This window comes from Colobus angolensis, unplaced genomic scaffold (assembly GCF_000951035.1).
Source record: "Colobus angolensis palliatus isolate OR3802 unplaced genomic scaffold, Cang.pa_1.0 Scaffold59, whole genome shotgun sequence".
Classification (NCBI taxonomy): domain Eukaryota; kingdom Metazoa; phylum Chordata; class Mammalia; order Primates; family Cercopithecidae; genus Colobus; species Colobus angolensis.
The window spans coordinates 2,768,963-2,789,801 of NW_012119487.1; the positions used below are offsets into that span (position 1 = coordinate 2,768,963).

Consider the following 20,839-nt stretch of genomic DNA (forward strand, 5'->3'; position numbering starts at 1 on the left):
CAGCTGACCCGCACCGCTTGTCCGGCACTCACTAGTGAGATGACCCCAGTACCTCAGTTCAAAATGCAGAAATCACCGGTCTTCTGTGTCCTTCGCGCTCTATACTATTTTCAATGTTCTTAATTGTCACCCACAGAATCAACTCTAGCTAGTTTAAGTAGAAAATAATTTATTAAGAGGGACAAATCATTCCGAGAATCATTGGGAGGGCAAACTTGCAGAACTAGGTTGAGTTTCCAGGAATGGCTCACAAAACGAATTTCCTAGGACCGCCAAGGAGCTGTTGCCTCCAGCAGTCTGGAGGCTGCATAGTCAGGAAGTCACCGTTTGTTGTAGCCTCTGGATCCAGAGCCCCTTCAGGCCAACAAAACAGGTACCACACACTCTGCCGGTCTCTCATTTGACTCATTGTTTGGAATCAAAGTCTGGCATGACTACATCTGATTGGCAGAAAGTATATCTCATCTGGAACTCTGGCTGTAAGAGCAAAATTGGGAAGGGTGAGAGGATTTTGAATTGCACTCAAACATTATAAGTGTTGAGATAGCCCATCTTCAGAATCCACTGCAGTTAAGAGCCTTGACGTGTCTAATCTATTAAGATTCTGTGCCATTCAGTTGCTTGAAAATTGTTGGAGGAGTGTGCAGAATACAGAATCTTCCTGTAAGGTGATCAGTCAGCAGCCTGGCCTTTTCATTGAAATCATGGTATACAGGGCATTTCCCCTGAATCTATGAGTCCCTGGAGAAGAAGAGTTCACTATCTTTCCTGGCAGGGACAGGGAAGTCCATCTGGCTGCTGGCATTCTGGGGCAGGGCAAGAAATAGGCTGAAGGACAATATTTCAGTATGTAGACTTTCACTAAACTCTCTTGTTTTTACCTCACCCCTTGCTGTTCACCCTGCCTGGTATCTCTCACCTTGAAACGTCTTTGGTATAATTTCTCTAGGGAAAAGCCTCTTGTCTCCTGCTGAAGGTAGGAATAAGTTGCCGCGAGTAGAAAACGTAGTCCTGTGCCACCAGTTGTTTTGTCTACTTCTGGTTTTTTTGAAACAGTGTCTCACTCTGTCACCCAGGCTGGAGTGCAGTGGCATGATCTCAGTTCACTGCAACCTCTGCCTCCTGGGCTTAAGTGATCCTCCCACCTCAGCCTCTTGAGTAGCTGGAATCATAGATGCCACCACATGTGGCTAATTTTTTTTAAAAAAATTTTGAAGACACATGGTCTCACTATCTTTCCCAGGCAAACTCCTGGGCTCAAGTGATCCTCCTGCCTCAGCTTTCCAAACAACTGGCATTACAGGCATGAGCTCCTGTACCTGGCTTGTTTTGTATACTTCTATACATGGATTTCTGTGTGATTCCGCTGCCTCAACCTCACGACCATAACCACACATGTGGGTACAAGGTGCCTCCAAGGACAGAAGCCAAATGAGGTGGTTTCTCCTCTATTCTTTCCCTCTGTAGGTATTTGGAGAATAACCCTTTTTTTTTTTTTATGCTAGGTCAATCCTTTGTCCCTTCTCTCTTAGAAAGCTTTTTGAAAATATTTTGTTCACTATTTTCTCCTCTCCCATTTCTTTGTTATTGTGGACTAATAATAACCTTTTAAATTGTTTTACTATTATAATATCACAGTAGGTTTGGGAGAAGGAGAAGAGATACATACATAAGATCAATCTTCCATCCTTAGTCATAAGTCCTTTAAATTTATTCTTTAGTATGTTTATCATTAATACATTACCAATCTCATATGTACAAATACATAGGACTATTTCTCTAAATTTAAGAATATAGAGATTAAATACAAAGATTTGAGAACAAAATCTTAAATGTTCTCACTTTCAAATTATACAGTACTTTTTTAGTGGGAGGAAAGGGGAGTCTGCATTTTGAGGATATTAGTCATATCTGAGAATACAGGGCAATATATGCTAAGTGAAGAAAAAAATACATGGCCCAAGAATGTCACGGGAATGGAGAAGGGAGCCCTCCTGTGGGGCTTGTAAGGTCAGAAAGGCTTCCTGGAGGAGGTGGAAATTGAGCTGGACTCTGAAGAGAAGGTAGGAACCAGGAAAAAAGCAGGATCTCCAGCCGGGGTAATGTCAAGTGTGGCTGATTATCTTTCTCCTGCCAAGTGGAGATATCCTAGTGTGTAGCTCCCTTTCAGGATCTGAGTAGGTACAGGGGTGCAGCCATGAAGCCAGTGGCCAAAAAACCATGGTGTTTTCTTGAGACTACTAGGACAGCCCATCAAACACAGGCAGTTTATACAGTGCTCAAGAGAAAAAGCTTAAAAAGTGCTGTTGATGAGCAACCTGCTGGTTCACAGATGCTGTTTACTATTCAAAATGTAATTCTGATTAAAGCAAGGAGTTAAAATCCAAATAAAAAGATGCATAGTTTATATTTTGAGTTTCATACTTGTGCATCTCTATAGTTATAACTTCTTAGAAGCAATAAACACCAGATTTTAGTTTTCAACAACATGTGGAAATATTATTCTGGTATTCTCAATATTTGCATGGCCTCTCATTATTCTTTGATACTTTGATTATTGTTTGAGTCAGTCATCATCTTTGAGTCCTTGATCTAGGCAAAGCACTATGCCAGCCCATGAGGGGGCTGTTCATATGTTCATTCAGCAAGTGTTTGCTGAATGTCTATGACACAACCAAAACTAATAAGGAAATAATTTATTTCCTCAAAGAGTTGATGGTTTGGTAGCAAAGTCAGCACACAGCTACAGAGTAACGGGGGAGCAAGATACATAGAATGATTAACAACAATAATAAATAAAGGTAATAATAGTGATGGACTTGCTTGTTTCTTTAGGGGTTTATCTTGTAGTTGGGAAGGCAGAGCAGACACACTTAGGTGAAACATGTAGACTCAGAAAATAAGACAAAAGCACAAAGGGACAGTATAAACCAAGCACAGGGTATCCGACCAGGGTGCAAGGAACCAAGCACAGGGGATCAGATGGGAATGTGAGGAATCCTGGCAATGGTAGAGGAGGCCCTTGCCATGCTGGCCATGGTGGGGCTTCTAATGGATCCAGAGCACTGCAGACTTGACTGAGATTTGGTGGACATACCAAAGTGCCCAGTTGGGTAGACAGGGCATCATAGGAGTAGTCTGAATGAAAGGGTCAGCGAACTGCACCCACATTTCTGGGAGATATGTTTGCTCAGTTAGAAGTCCCAGGGAGCTAAATAGAGCTGCTCCATGTAGAAGACCTGAAGACACAGGGCAGAGCATAAGGTTCCAGCCAGATGGGGATCAGGGCAGAGTCCTGCCACTGTGGGAACCCTTGGAGGATAAGGCTGCCAGGTGGACCAGCTACGGAACAAGGATCTGGAAATTTAGGCCTGTGTTCTAGTCATCCGCAGGTGTATTAGTCCATTCTCACACTGCTATAAACAACTACCTGAGACTGGGTAATTTAAGAAGAAAAAAGGTTTAATTGACTCATAGCTCTGCAGGCTGAACAGGAAGCATGACTGGGAGGCCTCAAGAAGTTTGCAGTCATGGCAAAAGGTGAAGAGGGAGCAAGCACCTCTTTCATATGGTGGCAGGAGAGAGAGAAAATTAACGGGAAAGTGCCACATACACTTTTAAACCATCTGATGTCGTGAGAATTCACTCATTACCACAAGAACAGAAAGGTAGAAGTTCGCCCCCAAGATCCGATCACCTCTTACCAGGTCCTTCCTCCAACACTGGGAATTACAACTAGAGGTGAGATTTGGATGGGGAGACAGAGCTAAACCCTATCAACAGGCATTCCAGGGGTGTCTTAGAGACAATACCAGGGTGAGAAGATGAGTTTGAATGGACAGGTTTCCTCGTAGCCCCCACTTGCTGCAATCAGAGGAGCTCCGCTTTTTAATCTATTTAATATATAGGACTTGTGGGAATTTTTTTTTTAATCAAAGGATTTCACTGATTAAAAAAATAAGTCTGCACTTGTGATGGGAAAAGACAAGAAGGCTGGAAAATGAGATCTATAATACTTTTAGAAAAAAATGTAAATTAAGTCTGAGCGAGATAGAGTAATCTGCAGTAATTTTGAGGCAAAGAGAAGCAGAGTGGCAAATAGGCAAAGGTATTTCTAGTGGAAGAGATAGTTTAGTCAAAGACAAGAAGATACAATCAGAAACGTTCTGCGTGGAAAAAGAAAATGCATGGACTTTCCTGGGAAGCAGGAATCCCATGACTGGTGCAGTGGGTACAGGGGCAATCCAGTGTCTCTCAGAAAATGAGGTGTGGGTAAGGAGCATGATGAATATGAATGGTTACATAACTCTGTGTCAGTTACTCAGAGCATGAAGAGCTTGGATTAATATATGGAGCCATCACATTTTTCTTGGCTCTGGTCCCTACCCATAAACCAAGGATAATGTCTCCAGTTTCCCTGCTTGCAAACTTTCTGGCCACAATGCATCAAAGAAAAAAATGAGACTTTGTTAGGAAAAATATTGATCAACATTATTATCTCTTGAGCAAGAAGCAAATTATAATAATTGAATACCCCATGGTATCTCACGAGTTTTCATTATTCTGCAAAAACATTTATAGTCCCTGGGTGAGGGATCTTTTTAACTTGGACAAATCTGTGCGCTACTGTCCTGTTTTTGGACTGAGTTCTTGGTGGCATAGTCATTCTGTCGCTCCTCTGTTGGCTGGCACAGTGGTACTTCCTATGTGGTCTACGCATGTTGTTGATGCGGATGTGTCAGAGAAACGTTCCATTCATTGCCAGGAGAGTAGTGTAGCACTGCGAGAGGACAAATAAATATCAGTTTCTCAACAAGAGAAGAGACAATTAGGAGTATAAAATATGGCAAATACAATAATAGAGAACACACATGGAACGTTGTATGAGTATAAGAAGGGGGTGGTCAAAGCTAGGAATCTTTGTTCTAGTGAAGCGTAAGTATTCTCTGCAACATAGAATATTCTGTTAGTCTGTCATAGAACCTGTTTCTAATCTGATTATTTGATAGCTTGAGAAAGATTGTCACGTTTCAGAATGTTAGAGCAAGCCAGTGAAGAATTTAACAAATATCACATATTTAAAAAATTAATTTACTGCCATTAGTGCATATTTTAAAAACATATTTGGTGCCATTAGTGGCTTTTTCATACCTTAATATTTCTCTTTATTACTGTATTCTTATTTTTTATTTATTTATTTATTTTTTTTGAGACAGAGTTTTGCTCTTGTCACCCACACTGGAGTGCAGTGGCGTGATCTCGGCTCACTGCAGCCTCCGCCTCCTGGGTTCAAGCGATTCTCCTGCCTCAGCCTCCAAAGTAGCTGGGACTACAGGTGCCCGCCACTACACCCAGCTAATTTTTGTATTTTTAGTAGAGACGGAGTTTCACCATGTTGGCCAGGTGGTCTCGAACTCCTGACCTCAGGTGATTCAACCACCTTGGCCTCCCAAAGTGCTGGGATTACAGGTGTGAGCCACCACACCCAGCCTTTGTTCTTATTATTCTAATGTAATCTCTTTTAAGTTCTACCATTTTTGAAAACTTTTCATCAGTTCATACCTCCTAAGAGCAGAATCTATGCTTTTTTTTTTTTTTTTGGTATTCTTTTGAAGTATATCGCATTGCCATAGTACATTTATATGTTGAAGGTTTGTATGAATCAAATCAGATATATTGGTTTAGGTTAGATTGCCATAGTACATTTATATGTTGAAGGTTTGTATGAATCAAATCAGATACATTGGTTTAGGTTAGTAAAACTTCATCTAACAAACTATATGATGCTAAGCAAAATACTGTAAGTTAATTTAAAATCAACCTTTGAAGCATTAAAAATAAGTGTTTATATTCACCTCTGGTTAATTTTTAACACAATGGTCTAGGTAGGCCCAGCATGTTGGGGTTTTATTTATTATGGATCATCAGCAGTCAATGTTTATTAAGCAATGTCTGTATATACACCAGTGTAATAACTGTTACATGTAAACACAACAGAATGATGACATAATATTTGCCCTCAAGGAACTTCCAATCTGTGCTTGAAGAGGCAAGCTAAACATAAATAAAGATTGCCATGCTAGATAGCCTATGACAAAAATTGTGGAAAATTTGAGAGTTATAGAAGAAAAAGGTCTATGATGTGCTGTAATCAGCTGGTGGCACTTGAAATAAATTTTAAGGCTGAAAGAACCTGCCTTCTTTCAGAGAAGGCATTCCTGGCAAATAGAAGACAACACAAAGGCAGAGATAGAAATAAACATGGCAATCAGTCTAGACTTTGTAAAGATTTAGCAGTCAAATGCCGTGTCTGTCAGTTAAGTATTTCATATAGCTTTTTTCATAGAATTTTTACTTGATTATCATATATATGTGACTATCAAACATCTTAACACCTGGCTTTGGTTGTCAGACATTTTCAAATCAATTCAGTAATATTTATAATATACACTGTATAGATTTTTATGCTTAGCATCATGCTAGGCATTATAATATATAGAAACAAGGAAGAATTCATGGTCTTATCTTTGAAGATGTTGTTGCTTTAATAGGAGAAAAGGTAGAACAAATACAATAATTAAAGATGTCATCAAACCAAGGCCACTCAAATAATTCAAATTATGAAACTCCCTATGTATAAATTGCCAGGTAAATAAAGGCCTCCCAGTCCTTTGCATATGCAGGAGCTATTCCCCCACACACCTGATCCTCTGCTCATATCCATTGTATCTCCTTCTAGGGCCTAAGTTATATTGATGGTGCTCTGCCAGCTAGAGACCATCACTGGGCACTTGCCAAACCCATACCTATCTCTCACTGACTCTCTGGTTTCCTTTCAAGGTCAGCGAGCACGTACTGTAGTCATCCCATAATTCCCACCTTCTTCCCCCTTGGTTTCTCTGCCTTTTACTACTCATTGTTCAGTTACTTTCACTTCAGACCCCTTTCACACAAAGATGCACCCTCTTTGGGCCTGACCTGTTTCTTCTGTTTCTTCTAACTCTTGCCAGTGAATTCAGGAAAGAACACTACACTAGTGCTCTCATGTTCCCTCTCTCTTTGAACAAAAATATCTCTGTCATCCTGGATGCCTCCCATAGAAATGTTGCTGGCGACCCTCCTGTATTGAGGAAAGGGAAGGTACTATGTTTAAATGTGAAGAAAAGAATGGTGTTGAATCAGTGACCTTAGCCTCTGAAGCCTTTGAAAGTATGCAGAAATTCTTTTCTGAATCTCTATTTAAAAATCTTTCGCTAGACGTTTACAAGTGCTTCCTTCAAAATGTCTACTCAAGATAAAAAGTTTAAAATATAAAATTTTATTTCTTATTTATTACAAAAAACATGTTGTAAATTTTAGTTTTTCTCCATAACATAGAATATTATCTGTTAGTCTGTCATGAAACCTGTTTCTAATCTGATTATTTATTAGCTTGAGAGAGATTGTTATCTTTCAGAATGTTAGAGCAAGTCAGGGAAGAATTATAACAAATATTACGTATTTTAAAAATAAATTAAAACAACTTAAACAACTATATTGTGTAAGCTTATATAAGCTGCTTAAACAGTATATAAGCTACTTAAACAAGAGAGTTGACTGAACATTCTGAATTCCAAATGAGCAACATTCACATAAATTTTCAAATGTAAGGCAGTTATAAATTGAAGCTGTCTCATATAGTTTGAAATGAAGAGAATAAATAATACCTATTATATGAATATAAGGGAGAGAGATAGGGGAGGTGACAGAAACAGATAAATGGTTACAAGTTTGAGAAAACCTTTTGCACAGAAAGTAAAACTTGAACTGGACTCTGAATACTAAACATTGCTATGATAGGGAACTGTTGAAGGAATATCTCCAGTTGGGAAAAGACTGTTGGAAAAGGTATATTTGGTTGAAACATAAATTTCTTATGGAGGAGAAAAGGAGACGTTGACAAATCAGGATTGAGCCAATTTGTAGTGTTTTTAAACTCACATTAAAGAGGTTAGTGGATTTTTTTCCACAAATAATGGAAAGCTATTGAAAGTTTTGAAGGATTGCAATGAATTTGACAAAATTGTTTTCAAAAATCATCTTCTCTAGTGATGTTAGAGAAATTGGAAGGCAAGAGACTAGATAGGAGACCATTTGTGACCATATGCTTGTGAGATGCCAGGGACCTGAAATAATGTTGTGGGAATGTCAAAGGAGGGGAACTAGGACAAATTCTTCAAACACAACGTGACAAAGTCTTGAAGTAGTAAACGAGGCAAGGAAAAATGATGAGTCAGAAATAATAGTGAGGTTTCAGATGGGGTGACAGGGAGAATGAAGGATAAACCTGATAGCAGAAACAGGGAGGTCAGAAGGGAAAACTGGATGGATGAGAGGGAGGCAAGAGTTAAGTACATGGGGGATTTAGTGCTATCAGTAGAAATTTAATGGAACTACATATGTCATTTAAAATTGTCTGACAGCCCACTTCAAAACAGTAAGAAAAAATAGGTGAAATTATGTTTGACAATGCTTTATTTACCCCAATATATTCAAAATGTTATCATTTCAACATATAATCAATTAAAAAGTATTACCAATATAGTTTACATTCTGTTTTTAAGTTTTTGAAATCTGGTGTCTATTTTGCATTTCTAGCTAATCTCAGTTGAGCCACATTTCAAGTGCTCAGTAACTGCCTGTGGCCAGTGGCTACCATATTGGACAGCACATTATTAGTCAGTCATAGAACTGACAAAAATGATTTAGCACATTTCTTAATTAAGATGGTTCTAAGACTGTATTTTGGAAATTATAATTCTGTATATTATTTCTCCTTCTCTATTTCTTTTGTTTTAGCTATTTTAGATTCATGACGTTCTTTAAGCAGAACATCATTCTTTCCCCAAAGCACCAAGACTTTTTAGAAATATCCATGATATACTGTTTTATTGCCTAGAGTTGCCGCTGTCTCATTTAATTCTCTGTTTGACTTACAACTTTAATAAATAAATGTCTGAATACATTTTCTTCTTCCTTTGTCAGTCTTCAAAGTTTTGATTATGAAATAATTTTGCAATGTGTCCTCAAAAACCTGGGATAAATGACATTTAGTACTTTGGATGTGAGGACCATTTTTCATGTTCCCCAGTCTGCATATGTGTGTGTATTTCTCCAGTGTTTAATATCTGACATAAACTTGTTGGAGTTTTGGTCTTCACGATATGCTAAAGAATGCAGTACAAAAGAGAGCCTACTTCTATAGAAAACAAGCCAAGGACATTGTGTTCCATCTTTACAATGAAATTCAGATTTCCCATTAAAAGGCAAATCTATCATTTCAAAAGGTTGAATAGGATGGTGCTTTAAAAGAATCCAGCTGCTTAAATTTAGGGCACTGAAAAACATTTAATTAAAAAAAATGTTCCCTGGGTCTCAAGCATTTTCATTTGATTATGTATTGGATAGATTTTCATTAGGTCTAGAATTTTGTCTCTTAGAATTCTGTCCTAAAATAATTTGACAACTGTTTTGAGAAAGTTGGACTCAACTGTGGTAGCTCATTTATGATTAAATTATGTATTTGCTGTTTAGAATATTCTTGTGTTTGATAATATATTCTTAACTTTTGTTGTAAAAATATTGGACTATTCTTACAGTGCTTTACTTTTTCATGTTTATTGTTGAGCCTCTCCCACTGCTATTTAGTTTCCTTTATGTTTCTTCTTTTCTTGGAAGACATTGTCTGTCAGAACAGCCATTTTGTTCTCTAAGCAGCTTCCTTCAATGTTTTCAGTCACCTGTTCAGACGAGTTTTTGTAGCCAAGTAGAATGCCATCTTTTTGCTATTCTAATGTGCTCTGCCCAACTTTTTCTGATTAATTTATGAGTAGGAAGTGGAAAGGCAGGTGATACTCCCTACAATACAACATGTTACCCACAAACTGACTAGGGGGCGCAGAAGAGCTCTATGCTATGCAGCTGAGCTATAAATTCTCAAGGAAGTAGTCTATATGCTGTAGGAGCAAAAGGACTTATATCAGACATATTTGAATGATGCACGTATTTCCCATGGGCATTAATAGTCGTTTATTGAAAGTTATGACTAAGTCTGCATTCTCTCCAGCTCTGGACTTTAGCCCTGCTCTCTTTCAGGGGTAGCACCAGAGATGTAGCCTGGGAGCATACAGAGGACCATGGTTAACAAGGGCAGCGCTTGTTATACCCCTGGTAATAGGTATTTACTAGGTTTCTTAAATTGAGTATTTGGCTCTCTCCTACTCATTGTTAGGCATTTTTACATATAAATAATATTGCCCCTGGGCCAGTCCCTAAAAGTAAATGTTTCCAATAATTTTTTGGCATCCAATGTTCTACTAACACTAATTTGGTCACGTTTGCAGACCTCACCTCTCCAATGTTCATATTCTTCCTAAACAATTGTTAATTTTGAAAGTTTGTTCTAGTTAATATCAGTCCACTTCTAATGAATTTTTCCCCAAAGAGCTCAACAATTTTATGGAATAATTCTTTTTCAGAATTCGTATTTTATTCTAGACCCAAATGAGCAAGTATTTTTTATGCTTTATCATAGTTTATGGGGGGTATTTCGTACTGGGGTCCTGTGCTTCCACTTCCCTGCCAACACTGGCTATCAAAACTGCTTAGGCTGCAAATAAAGCAAGAAATGAAATCCATCTGGCATTTCTCATTGAATTAGGACCAGAACATTTTTGTTAAATATTAACAGATGGCTAAAGTCTTAATATCAAACTAACATTTAAAAACATCTAAAAGGACCCACATGAAGGGGAAAGGACAGAGGACCATGTGTTTTCTCCATCTCAGAGCCCTTCCTGTACACTTCACCCCGCCATTTTTCCAACCCACATGTTGAGAATCACTGGCGCCTCCTATCTCTAATAACTTTTATGCCTTAATAGTTGGTATCAAAATAGGGTTTGATGATATTATGAAGATAGTGTAATCAAGCGTTAGCCAACTCAGGTGATGTGTTGCCATTGGCATGCCTCAAGATCTTTTATTAAAGTAAATTTTCTGTCTCTCCTCTCCTCTCCTCTCCTCTCCTTTCTCCCTATCTCTTTTCTGTCTCTCTCTCATAATAGGAAAAAGAAAAGAAGTACATGCTTCCCTTGGACAACCTGAAAGTTCGGGATGTGGAAAAGAGCTTTATGTCTAGCAAGCACATCTTTGCACTCTTTAATACAGAGCAAAGGTAAGAAATAGAAACAGTCTCTGTCTTCAGATTTTTTTCCTTGAAGTTCTACCTGATTCAGAGATCATATTTGAAAATAGTTCTTTTGGTCGCACCTTGAAATTTGTCTACCCTTCCATTTTTCTTTCATTTATTTTGTATTTTTAAATTCCACCATGGGTTATGGCTTCAAAATATAAAAACTCAGACTAAAAAAGATCTTCAAGTGTTAACTAATTATTTCTTGCTTTTCCACCTGGCCTGAAAATAATTCTTCATCCATTTGTCTTTTTTTTTTTCTTTTTGCAACGGGATCTCGCTTTCTCATCTAGACCAGAGTACAGTGCTGTGATCGTGATTCACTGCAGCCTCGAACTTCTGGGCTCAAGCAATACTCCTACCTCAGCCCTGTAGAGTAGCTGGGACTACTGGGTTCATCTCTGGATAATTTTTTAAAAATTGTTTTGTAGAGATGGGGGTCTTGCTGTGTTGTCCAGGTAGTTGACCTCAAACTACCTAGGCCCAAGAGATTCTCCTGCCTTGGCCTCCCAAAGTGCTGGGATTACAGGCATGAGCCACTGCACCCAGTCTGTCCATTCTTAAAGCTGCATTTTATTACCTTAAAGTCTTTCTTGTCCCAATATATTGTTTACATACTTAAAAACTACTTGATGATAATTTTAAAAGTATCTTTCTAACGTGAATGGATATCACTTAAGCTCTTGTTGAAGAGCAGACAAATTTCACATATTATGACTAAATTCAGTGAATAGAATTATTCAGTTAAGGTGAATAAAAATGTATAGTATTTTACAGTTTTTCAAAGTGCTATCTACATTCATTGTCATTGGTTTTTGTAACAGCTACCCTTGAGGTTAAAAGGATACAGTTATAAATAAGAAAGTGTAGGCTCAGGGATGTTAACTCACTTTCTTAAGGTCATAAAACCAGTGCATGGGGGAGCTGGAACTTGTATCAGGACTTCCTCTAAGTACACTTTTCCTTCCACTCATTTTCCATTGTGTGCTTATTTTATTCTGTTGCTCATGTGCAGTATCAAAACTGTATTTTGAGCTGATCATCACAGAGTGCCATGATCTTCACTGAAACTTAGCAGTAAAGTTAAATAAGCAAATGGAGAGGTAAGAGAGGATGGGTTAGAGAAGTGTAAAAGGGCTACAACTAGGAAAGGATAATAAAGGAGAGTTTTGCAAATGAAAATGTTATAGAAAGAAGCTAATTAATTTGTGTGAGTCAGTTATTAAGACAGTGAGTCATTAAGGTAACAGGATCTAATTTTAACCCATTTTTCGAGATTGCCTGTTGTCTTTATTTAGCAATGAATGAAGTTACTTGATTGGGTTCAATGACTGGCCCAGGGTCAATCACACAGTAAATTAAAATAGCAAAAGAAGACGTCTTCCTACATTCCCAGTCAGTTGCTCAGAGTGACTCATAATACAAAAATACTTAGTAAAACCACAAGGCAAGCCATTTAAAGAATTGACGGGAAAGAAAATTAAATACAACTAACTCCCCTACCAAATATTCAAATGGGATTTTTGAAGACAGTATTATTTGAGAGCAGCTTATGAAAACACTCTGAAAATAATAAAGAATAAAAGGTTTTCTAGAGAGAACAGTAGTGAGTCTGCCACACTGCAGCCAAGCTCAGTACTAGTTTACATGCCTTCATCAGAGCAGCAGAGAATCAGGAGATCCTAAAGCAATCATCAGAGGTGTGCTCAGCCTTCTTGCCTAGATGCAGAGTGGAACAGGTGGCTGCCAAACAGGAAGTCAAACAAAATTGAATCCATGGTCAATCTGAAAAGTTAATGTTATAAAAGAGCTGGGTGTAAAGTAAAAACAAGGCTATGGTAGACTATAATTTTTCATAAAATACAACTGTGGATTTTAATGACAGCAAAAGCCACTGAAATAAGGAAACTGGATTTTGAAAAATCTAGATATTTTGGAATCTTGGAGTTCTAAAAAGGTATTGAATTCTGCTGCCACTTCTCAGTGACCTCAGTGAGTATATAGATGTACCTACCTTGGCCATTGTCTTCTCCTTTGAAATCTTGATTCCTTTAAATCATTTTTGTGCTGACAAGGACCTCCAGTACAATGTTGACTACAAGCTGGAATCCTTGTCTTGTTTCTCATTTTAAGGATAATTTAAGGATGTTTTTAAAAATTTTATAGTGAAATACCTTTTGATAGATGTCTGATATCAGGTGAAGATTTCTTGTGTTTCTAGTTACTAAGGTTTCTGTTTTCATTTTAAAATCATGCTTAGGAGCTGAATTTTATCAACCTCTTCAGCTGGAAGATTGTATGATTCTTCATCTTTAATCTGTTCATGTGACCTTCTAATGTTAAACCATCCTTTGTCTCCTGGGATTAAACTTAGTTAGGTCACAATGTGCTATTCTTTATTATGAGTTCTTGGCTTATGTTTGTTAGTATTTTAGCAAATGCTAAAATGAGTTAGATTGGCCCATAAATTTCCTTTTTATATTATTTTTGCCTGGTTTTAATATCAAGGTTCTGTTAGCTTCATAAATTGAGGTGAGAGTAAGTCCTTATTGTTCTTTGGAACCCTTCACAAAAGATAGGGATTTTGATTGTTTGCTGGAAGTAATCTGTAAAATCATTTGGCCCTAGAAAGTATTTTTGGTAAGTAGGCTTTTAACTAGTGATTGAATATATTTAATGATTTCAGATTTATTTAGGTTTTCTGTTTGTTCCATGGATCCGTTTGAATAATTATATTTTTTCTAGAAAATTGTCCATTCTGTTTTGCTTTAAATATATTGCACCAACTATTCCTTAGTATTTTATTTTTCTAAATCTCTGTTATATCTGAAATTTGACTGATTTTTATTTCCAATATTAATCCTTATCTTTTTTTACGATCAGTCTTGCCAGAATTTTGTCTCTTTTCAGAGAATCAGCTTGTGGCACTTTTGAACATCTATTGCGTATGTTTTTTTCTATTCCAATAATTTCTGTTCTCAATTATTTCCTTCCTTGTATTTTCTTCTGTTTACATTTTGGGTCTTTCCACACTTCTTAATTTAGATGTATAGCTCATCAATTTTTATCCTTTCCTTTTCTTATATATCAGCATATAGATCTATAGATTTCTCTCTAGGTAGTGTTTAGCTGCTTACTACAAGTTTTGAAATTTAGCAATTTTATTACCATTCAGTTCTGTTTCCTATTCTTCATTATGTTTTTTCTTTGAGCTATTTAAAAGTGTGTTGTACATTTTAGAATGCAGGGAATCTTATTGTTTGTATCATTGATTTCTAACTTAATTGTATTGTGATCAAATAATATGGTCGTACATGGTGTTAATAAACATTTCACATATATGTGAGAAGAATGTACATTGACTAGCTTGGAAGTGTAGGTTCCATGAGAGCTGATTGGATTATGCTTGTTAATTGTATTTTGCAATGTCTATTGTCATTATCTTTTTTTCATCTCAAGTAATTCCAACATTCAACAAGTATATATTAGGCAGCTGTTATGTGCCAGACACTGTTCTATCCTTAAAATATACCTGTGAATCAAATAGAAAAAGACAGACATTTTAGATACTGTCTAGAAAGGGGAATAGGCAGGGAGACAAATAAAAACTCACAAAGAATCTTATTTTATCAGATGAGCATTAAAAAGATCACTTTGTGATTGTGAGCTTGAGTAAGCCTGCCAATTTTTGCTTGAGGCCAATCTATGTTATTAGATTCATACAAATTTAGTGTTGTATTTTCCTGGTGACTTAAAAAAATAACTTTGTGACAGCCCTCTTCATTCCTAATAATGCACTTTGCCTTAAAATTTATTTTGTCTTATGTTAATATAGTTACACTAACTTTTGGTTAATATTTTTATTGACACATAATATTTATACATATTTATGGAGTACATGTGATATTCTGTTACATGCATAGCATATGTAATTATCAAATCAGAGTATTTAGGATATTCATCGTCACAAGTGTATATCGTTTATGTGTTGAGAACTTTCCAAGTCCTTACTTCTAGCTATTTTGAAATATACAATATATTGTTGCTAATTATAGTCACCATATTCTAGTATTGAACATTAGAATTTATTCCTTCTATTTAACTGTATGTTTGTACCCATTAGCCAACCTTTCTTCATCCTTTCTCCCCAACCCCCACCAACACACACACACACACACACACACACACACACACACACTATTTCCACCCTCTGGTATATATCATTCCACTAACTATCTCCATAAGATAAACTTGTTAAACTCCTATTTCTGAGCAAGAAGATGCAATATTTGTCTTCCTGTGTTTGGCTTACTTAACATAGTGACTTCCAGTTCTATCCATGTTGCTGTAAATGACATGATTTTATTCTCTCTTTATGGCAAATAGTATTCCATTGTGTAAATATACCACCTTTTCTTTATCTGTTCATCCATTTAAAATATTTTGGTTGATTCCATATTTTTGCTATTGTGAATAGTGCTACAGTAAACATGGGGGTGCATGTGTCTCTTTGATATACTAATTTCCTTTTCTTTGATTGAATACCCAGTAATGAAGTAGTTCTAGTTTTAGTATTTTTAGAAATTGCCATATTTTTTTCCATAATAGCTGCGCTAATTTACATTCCCACCAACAGTGTATGTTCCCTTTTCTCCACATCCTCACTGCCATCAACACATTAAATCTCATTACTTGTTATTGGTTGGTTCAGGTTTTTTATTTCTTTCTGATTCAATCTTGGTAGGTTGTATCGTCCAGGAATGTATCCATTTCTTCTAGGTTTTCTAGTTTGTTAGTGTATAGTTGTTCATAATAATCTCTGATCTTTTGTATTTCTGTATTATCAGTTGTAGTATCTTTTTATTTGCTTTTTAAGTCTTCTCTCTTCTTGATTAGTCTTACAAGTGTCTTATTGATTTTACTTATTGATTTTTTTGTGTTTATTGTGATTATTCTTTTTTTTGTGTGTGTTTTTGATAATAGCCATTCTAACTGGGGTAAGATGATATCTCATGGTTTTGATTCACATTTCCCTGATGACTAGTGATGTTAAGCATGTTTTCACATATCTGTGTGCCATTTGTATGTCTTTTTTGAGAAGTGTCTATTCATGTTTTTTGTCTGCTTTTTAATGGAATTGTTTGTTTTCTTTTGAGTTCCTCATATATTCTGGATATTATTCCCTGTTGGATGAATAGTTTGCAAATGCTTTCTCCCATTTAACTGGCTGTCTCTTTACTCGGTTGTTTTTTGTTCCTTTGCTATGAAAGTTTTTAGTTTACTATCATCCCATTTGCCTATTTTTGTTTTCGTTGTTTTTGTTTTGGGGGTCTTAGTCATAAAGTCTTTGCCTAGGCCAATGTCCTGAAGTGTTTCCCCTATGTTTTCTTATAGTAATTTCATAGTTTCATGTAATGTTTAAGTCTTTAATCTATTCTGAGTTGATGTTTGTATATGATGAGAGATAAGGGTCTAGCTTCTTTCTTTTGAGTTCGCTATCCAGTTTTCCCAGCACCATTTATTGAAGAAGGTCTCCTTTCCCAATGTATCTTCTTGGTGCCTTTGTCAAAAGTTAGTTGGCTGCAAATATGGGGGCTTATTTCTGGATTTTCTATTCTATTCCATTGGTCTTTGTGTCTATTTGTGTACCAATACATGCGGTTCTGGTTACTATAGCCTTGTGATATATTTTGAAGCCAAGTAATGTGATGCCTTTCACTTTGTTCTTTTTGTTCAGGATTGCTTTAGGTATTTGGGTTCTTTTTTCATTCCATACAAATATCAGGACTTTTTTTCTATTTCTGGGAAAATGTCATTGGTATTTTGATAGGGATCACACTGGATCCATAGATCGCTTTAGACAGTCTGGTAATTTTAACTATATTAGTTCTTCCAAATGAGCATAGGTTGTCTTTCCATTTGTTTTTCTCCTTTTCCATTTCTTTCACCCATGTTTTGTAGTTATTCTTGTAGAGGTCTTCTACCTCCTTGGTTAAAGTTATCCCTAGGTGTTTTGTTCATTTTATTTATTTAGCTATTGTAAATGTGACTGCCTCCTTGATTTCTTTCTCAGCTAGTTCATTATTTGTGTATAGAAATGTTACTGATTTTTCATATGTTGATTTTGTATCCTGCAACTCTGCTGAACTTCTTTATAGTACCTAACAGTGTTTTGGTAGAGTCTTTAGGTTTTTCTAAACATAAGATCATGTTATCTGAAGACAGGAACAATTTGACTTCCTCTTTTCCAACATAGATGCCTTTTATTTCTCTTGCCTGACTACTCTGGCTAGGACTTCCAGTGCTATATTGAAAACAGTTGTGAAAGTGGGTATCCCTGTCTAGCTGCAGATCTTCCCATTCAGTGTAATGTTAGCTGTGGATTTGTTACATGTGTTCCTTATGATGCTGAGGTATGTTGCCTCTGTGCCTAGTTTGTTGAGAGTTTTTATCATGAAGGAATGTTGACTTGATTTATCAAGTGCTTTTCTGCATCTATTTAGATGATCACATTGTCCTTCATTCTGTTGATGTGATGTATCATGTTTACTGACTTATGTAGGTTGAACCATTCTTACATCCTTGGGTTAAATCTCATTTGATCATGGTGTTTTATCTTTTTGAAATGTTGTTGGACTCAGTTTGCTAATATTTTGTTGAGGATTTTTGTATCTATGTTCATCAGGAATATTATCCTGTAATTTTCTTCTTTCTTGCATACTTTTCTGGGTTTGGTATCAGGGTAATGCTCCACTTATTAAATGAGTTTGGGAGAATTCCCCACTGTGCTATTTTTTGGAATAGAGAATAATTGGTGTCAGTTTTTCTTAGAAAGTTTGGTACTATTTGGCTGTGAAGCCATCCAGTCCTGGACTCTATTTGTTGAGAGATTTTTATTACAGATTAAATCTCATTACTCATTATTGGTTGGTTCAGATTTTTAATTTCTTTCTGATTCAATCTTGGTAGGTTGTATTGTCCAGGAATGTATCCATTTCTTCTAGGTTTTCTAGTTTGTTAGTGCATAGTTTTTCATAATAATCTCTGATCTTTTGTATTTCTGTATTAGTTGTAATATCATTTTTATTTCTGATTTTGTTTATTTAAGTCTTAATATCTTCTTGATTAGTCTTACAAGTGTCTTATTGATTTTATTTATCTTTTTAAAAACCCAACTTTTCGTTTTGTTGATCTTTTGTATTGTCTTTTTCACCTCCATTTCATTTAGTTCTGCTCTTATCTTTATTATTTATTTCCTTCTATTAATTCTGGGTTTTGTTTGTTCTTACATCTCTAGTTCCTTGAGATCCATCATTATATTGTTTATTTAAAATCTTTCTATTTCTTTTCATGTAGGCATTTATTGCTATAAGCCTCCATCTGCACTGATTTTGCTTTATTTCATAGGTTTTGGTACATTGTGTTTTGATTTCTGTTTGTTTCAAGAAATTTTTAAATTTTCTCCTTTTCTCTTGACTCAGTGGTCATTCAGGTGCATGTTTTTCACTTTCCTTATATTTGTACTGTTTCCAAAATGTCTCTTGTTATTGATTTCTGTTTTTATTTCATTGTTGTTTGAAAAGATACTTGGGCCGGGCGCGGTGGCTCACGCCTGTAATCCCAGCACTTTGGGAGGCCGAGGCAGGCGGATCACAAGGTCAGGAGATCGAGACCATGGTGAAACCCCATCTCTACTAAAAAAAATACAAAAAATTAGCCAGGCACGGTGGCGGGCGCCTGTAGTCCTAGCTACTCGGGAGGCTGAGGCAGGAGAATGGCGTGAACCCAGGAGGCGGAGCTTGCAGTGAGCTGAGATCCGGCCACTGCACTCCAGCCTGGGTAACAAAGCGAAACTCAGCCTCAAAGAAAAAAAAAAAAATAGAAAAGATACTTGATATGATTTTGATTTTTAAATTTTTTTTGAGATTTGTTTTGTGTCCTACTATATGGTCTACACTAGACATATTCTGTGTGCTGATTAAGAATAATGTTTATTCTTTAGCTGTTGGATAAAATGTTCTGTAAATTTCTGTTAGGTCTATTTGGTCTAATATGCAGTGTAAATCCAACGTTTCTTTGTTAATTTTCAGTCTAGATGATCTGTCTTATGCTGAGAGTGGAGTGTAGAAGTCCAAACTATTTCTGTATTAGAGTCTTTCCCTTCAGGTCTAATAATATTTGCTTTATATATCTGGGTGCTCTGGTGTTGGGAGCACGTATGTTTACAATAATTATATCCTCTTGATGAATTGACACCTCTTTCATTATATAATAATTTTGTCACTTTTTATTACTTAAAGTCTGTTTTATCTGATGTAAGTATAGTTACTCCTACTCACTTTTGAGCACCATTTACACCGAACATCTTTTTCCATTCCTTTATTTTCAGTTTATATATGTCTTTATAGGTGAGAATTTTTCTTGTAAGCAGCATATGGTTAGATCATTTTTAAAAATTCATTCAGCCAGTCTATATCTTTTAAGTGCAAAGTTTAATCTGTTTACATTCAAGGTTGTTATTGACATGTGAGTGCTTCTTATCATTGTTTTACTTGATTCTTTATTGTTTTGTATATCCTTTTTTCCTTTATTTTTCTCTCATAATTTATCTTTGTGGTTTGATGGCATTCTGTAGTGCTTACATTTAAGATTTTTCCCTTCCTTGTTTCAGTGTTTGCTCCACTAGTGGTTTTTATATTTGCATGTGTTTTCATGATGGTAGTTATTACTCTTTTGCTTTTGGATGTAGGTCTCCCTTAAGTATTTCTTATAGGGCTCGTCTAGTGGTGATATATCTCTTAGCTTTTGCTCATCTGGGAAAGACATTATATCTCCTCCATTTAGGAAGGATAATTTTGCTGGGCATAATATTTTTAGTTAGCACATTTTTTCTTTTGGCACTGTGAAGATATCTTCCCATTCTCTCCTGCTTGTTAGGGTTCTGCTGAGAAATATGCTGTCAGTCCAATGGGTTTCCTTTATATAGGTGGTTAGATACTTTTTTCTTGCTGTTTTTAATTTTTTTCTCTTTGTCTTTGATTTTTGACAGTTTGACTATAATATGTTGTGAAGAAGACCTTTGCGAGTTGTATCTATTTGGGGATCTTCGACTATATCTGAATGTCTAAATCTTTTGCTAAGTTTTGAAGTTTTTAACCTATTATTTTATTAAATAGGTTTTCTAATTCTTTCATTTTTTTCTTTGTTTCTTGGGACACCAAAAATTTGAATATTTGGATGCTTTATGATGTCCCATATGTCTTGAAGGTTTTAATCTTTTCATTTTTTTTTTTTATTTTTGTCTGACTGGGTTATTTCAAAAGATCTGTACTCCAGTTCTGAGATTCTTTCTCCTGCCTGCTCTGTCTTACTGTTGAAGCTTTTGAATGTATTTTGTATGTTCTTCAATGAATTCTTCAGTTCCAAAATTTCTGCTTTTAAAAAATTATCTCTTTGGTAAATTTCTCATTCATATCCTGAATTGTTTTTCTGATTTCTTTGTATCGTTTTTCAGAATCTTCTTGTATCTCTCTGAGCTTCTTTAGTGATAATATTTTTAATTTTTCCCTAGAATTTCATAAATTTTCCCTCCCTCCCTCCCTCCCT

The 20,839-nt window shown here is 36.1% G+C and overlaps 1 protein-coding gene across 5 annotated transcripts in view; it reads left to right on the forward strand.

The window, feature by feature from the left end:
- DNM3 (dynamin 3) overlaps positions 1–20,839 on the forward strand; it is a 579,299-nt gene that overhangs the window by 392,429 nt on the left and 166,031 nt on the right. For all 5 annotated transcript variants that reach the window (XM_011962308.1, XM_011962305.1, XM_011962306.1 and 2 more), the window contains one exon: positions 11,106–11,215. In XM_011962308.1, the coding sequence (XP_011817698.1) occupies positions 11,106–11,215 (110 nt within the window). The remainder of the gene's footprint in view (positions 1–11,105; positions 11,216–20,839) is intronic.